At 43.6% G+C, this 12,733-nt stretch overlaps 1 protein-coding gene across 6 annotated transcripts in view; it reads right to left on the reverse strand.

Annotated features, from left to right (window-relative positions):
- The window catches only part of DCAF6 (DDB1 and CUL4 associated factor 6), a 357,580-nt gene that overhangs the window by 178,314 nt on the left and 166,533 nt on the right, over positions 1-12,733 (reverse strand). For all 6 annotated transcript variants that reach the window (XM_033941039.1, XM_033941044.1, XM_033941043.1 and 3 more), the window contains exon 9: positions 8,906-9,025. In XM_033941039.1, coding sequence (XP_033796930.1) covers positions 8,906-9,025 — 120 coding nt within the window. The remainder of the gene's footprint in view (positions 1-8,905; positions 9,026-12,733) is intronic.

A 12,733-nucleotide genomic window follows, 5' to 3' on the forward strand; every position in this document is an offset into this window, starting at 1 on the left:
CGTTAAAGTTGTCACTGTGGTTCTCTTCCCCTTCGATATTCCTATTTTGACTTTGAACTGGCTCATATTGTGATCACTGTTTCCTAACGGTCCCACTACTTCCACTTCCTTTGTAGGTCCTCTTAGCCCATTGAGGATTAGGTCCAGAGTGGCATTTCCTCTCATCGGTTCTCTGACAAGCTGCTTCACGAAGCAGTCCTGTATAGCCTCCAGGAATCCGGTTTCCCTAGTGCATTTTGAGTTTCCAAGACTCTAGTCTATCCCTGAATAGTTGAAGTCTCCCATAACAATTGTGTTACCGTTTTTGCATTCCCACCTCATTTTGGCTTCCATTTCTTCATTGTTTACTTCGGTTTGCCCAGGTGGACGATAGTACAGGCCCATCTTTATCTCAGGCCCATTTCGTCCTGGTATTTTAACCCATAGTGATTCCAATTTATCAGTCGTCGCCACTGTGTCCACTCTGGTCGTGTGTATGTTATCCTTTATGTATAGGGCTATTCCTCCTCCTTTCTGATCTGACCTGTTTTTGCGATAGAGTTTGTACCCCGGTAGTGCTGTGTCCCATTTGTTTTCTTCATTCCACCATGTTTCAGAGACCCCAATGATGTCTAGGTTCTCTTTTTTGACCATGACTTCTAATTCTTCCATTTTGTTCCTTAGGCTCCTTGTATTAGTATACATGCAATTTAAGTCCTGGTATTTTCTTGTCTTCATTTTCTTTTCCTGTGCTATGTTCTTCTTATCATCCTCATGTTTTGCCCGTTGTGTCTTCCCAGCATTTTTCCTACTCAGTATCTTTTCGGGATACCTTCTTCCGAATCATGGACACCTGGTCAACTGTCGGCTTTCTCCTTCTTCTTAGTTTAAAGCCTGCTCTATTCCTCTCCTGACGTTGTTTACTAGAAGTCTAATTCCCGCCTTGCTCAGGTGTAGTCCATCTCTCCTGAAGAGCTTGTTCTTGCCCCAAAATGTTGACCAGTTTCTCACGAAGTGGAACCCCTCTTCCTCACACCATCTCCTCATCCATGCATTTATTGATTGTAGTTCCGTCTGCCTCTTCACTTCTGCCCTCGGTACTGGTAGGATCTCTGAGAACACTATCTTCTGAGTCCTCATCTTCAACTTCCTTCCAAGAATCTTGAACTGTTCGATCAGTGCGTTCCTGCTGTAGTCTCTCCTGCTGACATTATCCCAGTGTGGATCATCACTGCAGTCTCTTCCGTCTCTGCTCCTTCTAGGATCCTTTCAATTTTGTCGACGATGTCTTTTGTTCTTGCTCCTGGGAAGCAGATCACTAGCTGATCCTCTCTCCCTTCTGCTATATGGTTATTCACTTGCCTTAGGATTGAGTCTCCCACTAGGATTGCACACTTTCCTTTTATCAGTTTTCGCTCCGGCCGCAGGTGTGTTTTACTGCTTCCACTTCGAGGCATCGGCAATACCTTGCCTCCCCTTCCTGCGGGATTCCTCTATGGGCTTCTTCTTCCTTGGAGTCAGATTGCTCTTGTCTTCCATTCCATGTGGGAGTATCTTCATCCTTCCTATGACGTTCATGTTCTTGTTCTTCCACCCTCCTGTAGGCCTCCTCAATGAACTCCTCGAGCTCCCTGACTTGTTCCTCGATGTGCCTCTCTCTCAAAGGGTCTTCAGCTGTGCTGAACGGGTCTTCAGCGATGTAAAGTCCCTCCAGTTCCTGAATCCTGTACTTCAGTCAACTGACTTCCTTTTTCAAGCTTTTCAGCTCCTGACAACGACCGCATACATACGACTGCCTCCCCGAGGGGAGGTAGTCGTACATATGGCAGTCCGTGCAGTGCACTGGGAAGTTCATCCTCTGGTTTCCCTCTGCTTCCATTGTTGTCTTGCCTTTTTTGGAGTACTCTTTATTATTGTACTGGTACCTCTTTGCTTGTGTGTGTCTGTTCTCTTCTGTGCCTGCCTCTTCCTTACCTTCTGTGCCTGCCGCTTCCTTACCTTGCTGTCTTTTGCTTGTGTGTGCTGTCCTTACCTTACCTTTGCTTGTGTGTGTGTGCTCTCTTGTGTGTCTGTTGTATCCTTACCTTGCTGTCCTTCTCTAGTGTCCTCAGGTGTAGTGACTCAGCCCTTCTTGAGGCCCTTCGCAAAGGCGCTCTCGCTAAGGCAAGCACCTTTGCCGCTCACCTTCACTGCGCACCGAATGGCTGCGCGTCGTTGGCGCCTCCCCTTTTAAGGGGGAGTTCGGTCACTGACTGTCAACACGGTGGGGGTGGGTGGAGCTTATTCTCGCCGCTGCCCCTAGCTTCCTGCTTCTTTCTGACTCCCTCGTCAGCTCTTCATTTGCTTTTTAGCAAAACTGCTAGAAAGGGTGCAGAGACGAAAAACGAAGCTAGTGAAAGGTATGGAGAACCTGGACTACGAGGAACGACTTAGGAGACTGGAGTTGTTCTCCCTTAAGAAGAGGAGACTGCGAGTGGATCGAGACTTTCAAAATACTGAAAGAATTCGACAAAATGGAGCAGGGAAAGCAGTTATTTACAATGTCCAATGTGACATGGACAAGAGGACATAGACTGAAGCTGAGGGGGGACAGGTCCAGGACGAATATCAGGAAGTTCTGTTTCACGCAGCGAGTGGTGGACACCTGGAATGCTCTCCAAGCGGAAGTAATTGCAGAATCCACCGTTCTAGGATTTAAGGGTAAACTAGATGCACATCTCCTTAAGAGTGGCATAGAGTGATACGGGTAAGAGTAAATTAGATGCACATCTCCCTTGAGAAGCATACAGTGATATGAGGACTAAAACTATGCCAGGTTACACCTGGCAGGGCCTCCGCGTGTGCGGATCACCGGACTTGATGGACCCAGGGTCTGATCTGGAGATGGCAATTCTTATGTTCTTATGTTTGTGCTTGCTTTTTCTCCCCTTTCTTCCTGCTCCTTGCTACTCTTCTTGCCCGATGCCTGAAAAAACATAGTAACATAGTAAATGATAGCAGATAAAGACCTGAATGGTCCATCCAGTCTGCCCATTAGTTACATGCATTATTAAGTCATAATTAAATTAAATTGTCCTTTTTTTCTTTGATATTTCTGGGCCATAGACTGTAAAATCTGCCCGGTACTGTCCTTAGGTCCCAACTTCTGGAGTTGCTGTCAAAGCTAACTCCACCCCATCCAACCATCTTGTTTTCCTTTCCACCACCTCCCTCGGAAGGGGATTCCAGGCATCCACCACCCCCTCCGTGTAGAAGAATTAACATTACTCCTAAATCTACCTCCCCGCAACCTCAATTTATTCCCTCTAGTTTTTCTCTTTTCTGGACAAGATTTGGTCCTATATTAATACTTTCCAAGTATTTAAACATCTGTATCATGTCTCCCCTGTCCTTCCTCTCTTCCAGAGTATACATATTCAGGTTTCACAGTCTCTTCTCATACTTCTTTTGGCGCAGACCCCCTACCATTTTTGTCACTTTCCTCTGGATCGTTTCAAGTCTTCTTATATCCTTCACCAGATATGGCCTCCAAAACTGAATACAATATTCCAAGTGTGGCCTCACCAATGACCTGGACAGGAGCATCAACATCTCCCTTCTTCTCCTGGTTACTCCTCTTTCAATACAGCCTAGCATCCTTCTGGTTACAGCCACCGCCTTATCACACTGTTTCATTGCCTTCAGATCCTCAGACATTATCACTTCAAGGATCCTTTCCCCATCTGTACAAATTAGCTTCTCACCTCCCAGCACATATTACTTCCTCTGATTTCTATTCCCCAAATGCATCACTCTGAACTTCTTTGCATTGAATTTTAGTTACCAGATGATAGACCATTCTTCTAACTTTTGCAGATCCTTTTTCATGTTTTCCACTCCCTACAGGGTATCCACTCTGTTACAAATCATGGTATCATCTGCATAAAGGCAGCAATGTCACTCACAAACATATTGAACAGAATCAGCCCTAGCATTGATCCTTGAAGCACTCCACTACTCACCTTTCCCTCCTCTGAGCGAATACCATTAATCACCACTCTCGGGCGTCTCTCTGTCAACCAGTTTCTAATCCAGTTCACCACTTTGGGCCCTAACTTCAGCCCATCACGTTTATTCAAGAGCCTCCTATGAGGAACTGTGTCATAGGCTTTGCTGAAATCTAAGTAAATTACATCTAGTGTACATCCTCGATCCAATTCTCTGGTCACCCAGTCAAAGTATTCAATCAGATTTGTTTGGCATGATTTACCTTTAGTAAAGCCATCTTGTAATCCATTAGATTCTAAGAAATTCACTATTCTTTCTTTCAGCAATGCTTCCATTATTTTTCCAATAAATAAAGTGAAGCTTACCAGCCCTTAGTTTCTCCCTTCATCTCTGCGACTATTACTGTGAAGAGGGATCACATCCGCTCTTCTCCAATCCCGCAGAACCTCACCCGCCTCTAAGAATTTATTGAATAAATCTTTAAGAAGACCCGCCAGAACCTCTCTAAGCTCCCTCAATATCTGGGATGGATCCCATCCAGTTCCAAGGCTTTGTCTACCTTAAAGTTTTCAAGTTGTTCATTGGTATGGTAAAGGCCTTTCATGAATCTGGAAACTAAAGGATGCACTGATAATGGTCTCTTTTTTAGAGGTGAATGGAAAGCACTGATAGCACTTATATGAGCATGCACTGAGGTAGTCTTTAGCCCAGAGTTGGAAAGGTGAAGAAGGAATTCCAAAACTGATGGTAGAGGACAAGAGATGGGATCCATCGAGTAGAGGCCACAACAGACTGTGAAGCAAGTCCATTTGAAGTGATAACAGTGATGTGCGGAAGGTTTTCTGTAAGATTCAATAATAGCTGATATAGGAACAGACAGGGTGAAACTGTCTACCCATCTGGAGAGAGAGATACCATGCTGTGAGTGTTAATGAGGGTGGATTATGTTGAAGAAGAGAGCCTTTCTTCTAGGTAAGAAGTGTGGGAAAGAACTTAAGTGTGATGGGTTTCCAAACAGTGAGCTGTAGGAAGATAGGGAACCATGGTTAGCATGGTCAATTACAAGCAATAAGAATCATGGTGTCTCAATCTTGGCAAAGCTTGAGTAGAGCTTTCCCGACAAGCAGTATTGGAGGAAATGTATAGAGGAGCTTCTTTCGTGAAATGCATAGAGGAACTTCTTTCGCCTGTCCAATAGAAATGTGTCCACTTTCCAGATGATTGAGAGTGTAGAGTCTGGAACAGAAGAGGTTTGTTGTTACCGGGGGGGGGGGGGGGGGGAGGAGAGCAAAAATATTTACTTCAGAGGTCCTCCAATCTGTGAGAAGATCTGAGGTAAGACAGATGTATGGAGAGACCACTTGGGAAGTTGAAGGAGTCTGACCAGTTTTTGTCTGCTAAGACATTCTGTTCTCCTGCAAGATGGACTGCTTTGTGGATGACATTATGTGCCATCGCCGAATTCCATATGCTATCACTTCTTGGTAGATAGGGCCTCCTTGTCTGTTCACGTAGAACATGACGACTTGACTGTCAGTTCAAATGAGGACTACTTGTGTGCAGATGATCTTGAAAGGTGTGGAGGGCATTGTGAACTGCTTGGAGCTCCAGGAGATTGATATGAAGTGTTTTCTCATGAATATTCCAGACTCCCTGAGTGTGGAGACCATTGAGATGGGCTCCCCAGCCTAGAATGGAAATATCTGATGTAAGGAGCTTCTGGCGAGGAAGAGGCTGAAAAAGAAGGCCTCTGGAGAGATTGGATGGAAGCATCCACCACTAAAGAGAGTGATGAAGAGCTGCGATCACCTGTATTTGTGCAGATAGTGATCTGGTGGCTCAAGTCCATTGGGAAGAAAGAGTCCATTGTAGAACTCTGAGGTGCAAACAGAGTGATGTGTACTGTGGAGGCCATAAAGACATAACATCTGGCATGCAGAGTAGAGGTCTGCACAGGAATGGGGATTGCTGCATTAAAAACCATTTGTGGATCTTGAACGGACCTCTCACAAGTTACCTATGCCAGATGGTGGAACCAGATTTGTTTGCTCTACAGATATGAGCTTTATAATGCCAAAAATCCAACTCTTTTATTTCTTTACACAAGAAATGGTTGCCCCTACAGTCACATGACCTAATGTCTATTCTAATTCATTCTGGTGATATATGCATCTCTTATTTCTGTTCACTGTTATTTGTTTACTAATCTTTAAGCCCGTTACATTAACGTGTACTAGAATAGATGTCTGTCTGTCTTTCTTTCTTTCTGTCTCTCTACCTCCTGCTGTATTTCTCTCTCCCTCACCCCCTTTCTCTGTCCCTCTTCCTGCCCCTGTGTCTTTCTTCCTTTCTTTCTGTCTCCCTCCCTCCCGCTGTCTGTCTGTCTTTATTTCTATCTGTCTCTCTCCCTGCTCCATAAATAACATCCCCCCTTCATTTCCCTGTGCAGCAGCATTTCCCTCCCCCGACCTCACTTCCCTGTGCAGCAACAGAAGCAGTATTACCCTCTCCGTCCACTTCTCTGAGCAGCAGCAGCGGTATTTACCTTCCCCTACAGGTCCCTGTGCAGCACCATTTCCACCCCCCCCCCCCCTTTTGCTTCCCGCGGTCTGGCCTACCATCGCACTCACTGTGATAAAGGAGATCGAGAGGGCAAAGCAGGAAAAACGGCACTACTGGTAGAAGTTTATTTTTAAGTTTAAAGTTGCCACGGCGGCTCCTCTCACGATCGCTGCCTGTTTTTATATAGAGGTTGGTTGCTTCCTGTATTGTAGATTTTAGAGTAGACCACAGTACCTCCACACTATCTGTTGTGTCCTGGTTTTACTGTTTGGCTTTACTCCAATGTGACAATAAATTGGGTCAGTTTTCCAGAATCTCTCTGGGGATTAGAATCCAACTTCATTCATCATGTGTCCATTTCATTTCTGTTCTAGGCTGCCTTCCAAAAAATCATAAGGAGAGCAAAAAGGAAGAAATATTGAAAAGGTTTGTTGCTGTTGCAGCATCTTATTTACAGTCCCTATTTTTCTGTTGAAAAGTAGCCTGTAGTTAGGGAGTCTTATGCTGTGAGGACTTGCTATCCTGCTTGTCCCTTAGAAAACCAAACTACTAGCCTATAGCAGGCCTTTTCCGTGGATAGCAAGATACAACTTCTCACATATCCTCTCCACCTTCTAAGGGGTTATATTTTACTCTTGCTGAATATATAGACTGAGGTGGTCCTATGTAACAGCAGAAGGTGGGAAGTGGTGTGCATGCACAATGAAGTGGCTCAAATGTTTCTAGTAAAATACAGGCCTTCTCTCCATGTAAGACAGTGGAATGGAGTCAGGAACAGAAAGAACACTTGGAAATGCACAAGTAGAAGGGATAATGTGGAAAATCACTATGATTTAATTCATAGAGGTGGGAGAAGGGTGTTGTGGTGAATTATCAGCCATACATTCCTACCATGCTCTCTCATTCCCTATCCTCCATTCCCCCACTCCCATACACAGCTCTCCAACATCTTCTGTTCTCTAACTCCCTCCCCCTGAAGTTCACCAGCATGTTCACTTTCCCTAACCCCACCTCTACGTCTCTAGCTTTTTCCTTTCCCTAACTCCCCACCTCCCAGTAGACCAACATCGCTCTTCTATCCTTTCGTTCCTTCCATCTCCCAAGGTGTTCAAGCAGTCTACAATTTCTCTCCTTTCCTCAAGTATTCAGTAGTCTAGCATCTCTCTCCTACCCTTCATCCCATAAGTGTTTGGCATCTCTCTTTCTCCCCCCTTCATGTCTCTAACATCACTCTCCTTCCCTCTTGAACTCCATGAGTCCAGCATCTTTCTCCTTCCCTCCTCCTCCACTTCAAAGGGGTACAGCATCTTCTCTTCCCCTAGACACCTATTGCTAACAGGGCCTTTAAACTGGCTGCTTTGTTGGCTGTACTGTTCACTCTGTACTGAGACTTTCGCTCCACTCCACACACCCTCCCCCCCAAAAAAAAATGGCTGCCACCCTAAGAGAATGGCTGGGGAAGGGGTAACCAAATAATCAGTGAAGTTTCATTGGATTTTATTTTATTTATTAGTTTATTTATTGAAACATGGCATTTAGGTAATTGCAATAAAGGTTTGAAAAACATGGCATTTAGGTAATTGCGCCTATCAAATGTATTCTCTCATGTTTATCTGCCTAACAGGTAATTTAGTATATTTTAAGGGTGTGTGTGATGACTGTCCTATAACATTAGTTTCATAGAACCTAAATTTACACTGTTGCATGACAATTAGAATTGACAGCTATCTACTAGTTTAGCCAATTCTAATTGTCATGCAACAGTGTAAATTTAGGTTCTATGAAACTAATGTTATAGGACAGTCATCACACACACCCTTAAAATATACTAAATTACCTGTTAGGCAGATAAACATGAGAGAATACATTTGATAGGCGCAATTACCTAAATGCCATGTTTTTCAAACCTTTATTGCAATTACCTAAATGCCATGTTTCAATTTATCAATCTTTCTATGCTGCAGAAACTGAAAACTGTTTCTTTCATAAAAAGGTACTGGGTCATTTTTTATTTTTTTTTTGAGGGAGGTGGATCTTTCTCTCTTTGAAATCTCTGGTCCAATCTTGCCTTCCTACAAATTGTATCTTTTTACCAGTTTTAAATCTACACTAGCCCACCCTTTTACTAAGCCATGGTAGAGGTTTCTATTGAGGTCCAGATTGCTACATGCTCCAATGCTCATAGAATTCCTATGAGTGTCAGAGCAGCATTGGAGCATTTAGCGCCCCAGGCCACAGTAGAAACCTCTAATGTGGCTTAGTAACAGAGGGCCTAAATTTGGCCCCATTCTGTTAAAATTTTTTTATAAACATTTGTTTCTTATGTATAATGTTCCATCAGTCTGCTGGGATGGAAATAATTAAAAGTAATATTTACCTCTTGAGCGAGAGCCTGTTCTCCCTCTATTGCTTTGTGCAACTTCACTGGCTTCCTCAAACCACCGTGACAGCATATCCGACATCCTCTGCATTAGTGATACATTTGGACTTTGCTCTCCTGTATAAATTAATACATTTTGATTCTGGTTTTGTTTCAAAGCATTAGTCCTTTGTTTAAATTAACCTGTTGTCAGTTAATAACATTGCTGGATTGTGCTTAATTATCTTAATTATCGATAATGGATGTGACTAGACTGCGGCAAAAAAATTATAAAACTATTAAGACTGCATCAAACATATCTGCCTATATATGGTTGGCATTGCAGCACACTGTCAACTGCCTAGTCTGTATTTGATCATGAAGAAGCATAACCTGCACGGAGAAGCAGCACTGGCTGCCTTGTTGGGCAGATTGAATAGATCATGTAGGTCTTTATCTGCCATCATCTACTATATTATTATGTAAGAATCTGGGAAATGCAGGCTAATAAGTCTGACCTTGGTGGTGAGTAAATTAATGCTAAAACCAGATAGTGTTGCTTCTGGAATCCAATGTATTATTACAGGTTTAAGGCAACATGGTTTCATCAGAGGTAGATCTTGTTGGACCAATCTGAACACATTTTTTGACTAGGTGACCAGAGTTGGATTAGGGGAAAACACAAGATATAGTATGCTTAAATTTTAGCAAGACATTTGACACAGTTCAACAAAGGAAACTTATATATTAAAGAGGGGAATATATAAATAGCACTATTCTATAAAGGATGTGTGCCCTTTATGGAATATATGCCAATTCCTGTGCCAGACATGCCTGCAGAAACCTGGTGTAAATGCTGGTGCCAAAGTTAAGTGCACTTATCCACTATTCTATAACTATACATGTAACTTTTTCTTAAGGCCCTTCCCATAGCCACACCCTCTTTAGGGATATGTGCTATGGGAGTTATGCACCCTGCCTCATAGAAAACCATGCAGCCATTTGGACTGAATTTGTCTCTTGCTGATTGGACTGGCACCTGGTGCCAAGTGAAGTCTTTGGGGATAGCTTCCCTTGTTGTGGAGAATGGGGTCAAAGTTTTGAATAGGTGGTATCTCACCCCGGTTTGCTGTGCCAAGTGTGTGTGTGTGGCGGGGGTATAGAACTCTGTTGTCAGGGATGTGGTGGAAGGGGTACTTTCTTCACATGTGGTGGGAGTGTTCTGTAATGCAGGGTTACTGATTGCAAGTCTTTGGGCTGCTTTCGTCTATACTCCATAGATGGATTGGGTGCCTCCCCACCATGGTATTTTTACATCAATATCCTCCACACTTTGAGGTGGAGGAAGTGACTTTTAGTAAATTATCCTTCACTGCAGCTCGTTTAGAGGTGTCTGCAGCTTGCAAGCAGCTGCATTCCTCGGATTGTGACTCCTTGCTCCAGATTGGACACATGGTATACTCTATACTTTCTCATTGCCCGCAAGCTTGGAGAAAACTTCATGTGGCTTGAGGGTTGTTGTTCGGGGATGGGGGAGGGTGGGTGGGAATAATCTTGTTTAGTGTTTCTTCTACACAAGGGGTACTGTATTCCTGTTTGTTCTATTGTGCGATGCTATGGCTGTATTTGGTTGTGATTTTCCTTCGTGCTTTTCTAATAAAAACTTTGTTAATTAAAAAAAAAAAAAAGAAAACCTTGCAGCCAGTTACGCATATATATTTTAATGAGTGCCAATGAACAAAATAAATTGGTTGTTGGCACTCTATGTTTAATAGCTTGTTAGCCAATTAATTTGAATGTACATCTCGGCAGTGTGCACAAATCTGGGAACTATATAAGAAGTTGAGGGCAACTAAGTACCCTTGATATGGGTCCTAAAGCAATTGACTAGGTTAAAAACTGGTTTAAGTAGAAGATGACAAAAGGTAGTGTGTGGTACATGGAGTTCACTCCAAGGCAATGTTTCACAGCCTTTCTTCTGTGTGACACACTAACAATGTTCACATCAGTGACACACTGAACACTAAAATTCAAATTAAAAAACACTCTTAAATATTTATTACAAATGATACATGGAAAATATTAACAACTGCTATTAAAATTGAAGTTATTGATTTTTTTTCTCAAAGAAGTTTTAATAGTGAGAGCGATGTGTTGTATACAATTTTTCAATATGGGATTGAATGGTTGGCAAATTCAAGCCAAACATACACAGAGCATAGAGCTAAGATTTTTCCTCTTACAGCTTAGTCATACAAAACAAATATATATTCGAACAGTGGTGTCACCTCAGCAACAGCAATACAAAATCCCTCCAGTGCCAGATACTGTGAAGTAACTCAAAATCCTGCAAATATGCTACTCAGTGCAGCAAAGAGAACCTATAGATAGCAGACTTGCAATATTTCCAGTTGGGGCTGGTTACAGCACTTATCATTGAGGGTAGTGGGCAAGCAGAAATTAGGACCACTTACAGGGATTTCAAGTGCCTGACTGGATTCTCTAGTCTTCCACACCTTGCAGGCACAGGTGGTTGTTCAAGAAAGCACAGGTATGCTGTCTATGCCAAATGTTTGGAGACACACTGGTTGATAACCACTGCTTTAAAGATAGGGGCATTACCCGTGTTGTCCTGCAGGGATCTGTTAACATTTGGTGTAAGCATTATTGCAGAAGGAATATCAGAGAAAAGTTTGACTTTTGGGGATAGTTTCAAGTTTATTAAAAATTTGTTGTACATGCAATGTCAAATACTTCAATGCGTATGACAATTTAAAATCAGGAAATAAACAATAAAACAACTTTATACAAATAAACATACAGTGTATACGCACAAATAGCACAGTTACTTACCGTAACAGGTGTTATCCAGGGACAGCAGGCAGATATTCTTAACGTATGGGTGACGTCACCGACGGAGCCCCGGTACGGACCTTTTTAACTAGAAAGTTCTAGTTGGCCGCACCGCGCATGCGCGAGTGCCTTCCCGCCCGACGGAGGAGTGCGTGGTCTCCAGTTAGGATAAGCCAGCTAAGAAGCCAACCCGGGGAGGTGGGTGGGTCGTAAGAATATCTGCCTGCTGTCCCTGGATAACACCTGTTACGGTAAGTAACTGTGCTTTATCCCAGGACAAGCAGGCAGCATATTCTTAACGTATGGGTGACCTCTAAGCTAACAGAGAGGGAGGAGGGATGGTTGGCCATTAGGAAAATAAATTTTGTAACACAGATTGACCAAAGTGTCCATCCCGTCTGGAGAAGGCATCCAGACAGTAGTGAGTAGTGAATGTGTGAACTGAAGACCAAGTGGCCGCCTTGCAGATTTCCTCAATAGGCGTGGAACGGAGGAAAGCCACAGAAGCAGCCATAGCCCTGACTTTATGGGCCGTGACAGCTCCTTCCAGTGACAGGCCGGCCCGAGCATAACAGAACGCAATACAGGCAGCAAGCCAATTGGACAGCGTTCGTTTAGATACAGGGTGACCCAGACGGTTAGGATCGAAGGTCAGAAAGAGTTGAGGAGAGAAGCGGTGAGCCCTGGTATGGTCAAGGTAGTACGCCAGGGCACGCTTACAATCCAGCGTGTGAAGAGCCTGTTCCCCAGGATGAGAATGGGGTTTTGGGAAGAAGACAGGTAGCACGATGGACTGGTTGAGGTGAAAGGCTGAAACCACCTTAGGAAGGAATTTAGGATGTGTACGCAGAACCACCTTGTCATGGTGAAAAACAGTGAACGGTGGATCGGCGACCAGTGCATGTAGCTCACTAACCCTCCTGGCAGAGGTGATGGCAATGAGGAAAAGCACCTTCCATGTGAGAAGTTTGAGCGAGGTAGTAGCAAGAGGCT

Source organism: Geotrypetes seraphini, chromosome 4, assembly GCF_902459505.1.
Source record: "Geotrypetes seraphini chromosome 4, aGeoSer1.1, whole genome shotgun sequence".
Classification (NCBI taxonomy): Eukaryota; Metazoa; Chordata; class Amphibia; order Gymnophiona; family Dermophiidae; genus Geotrypetes; species Geotrypetes seraphini.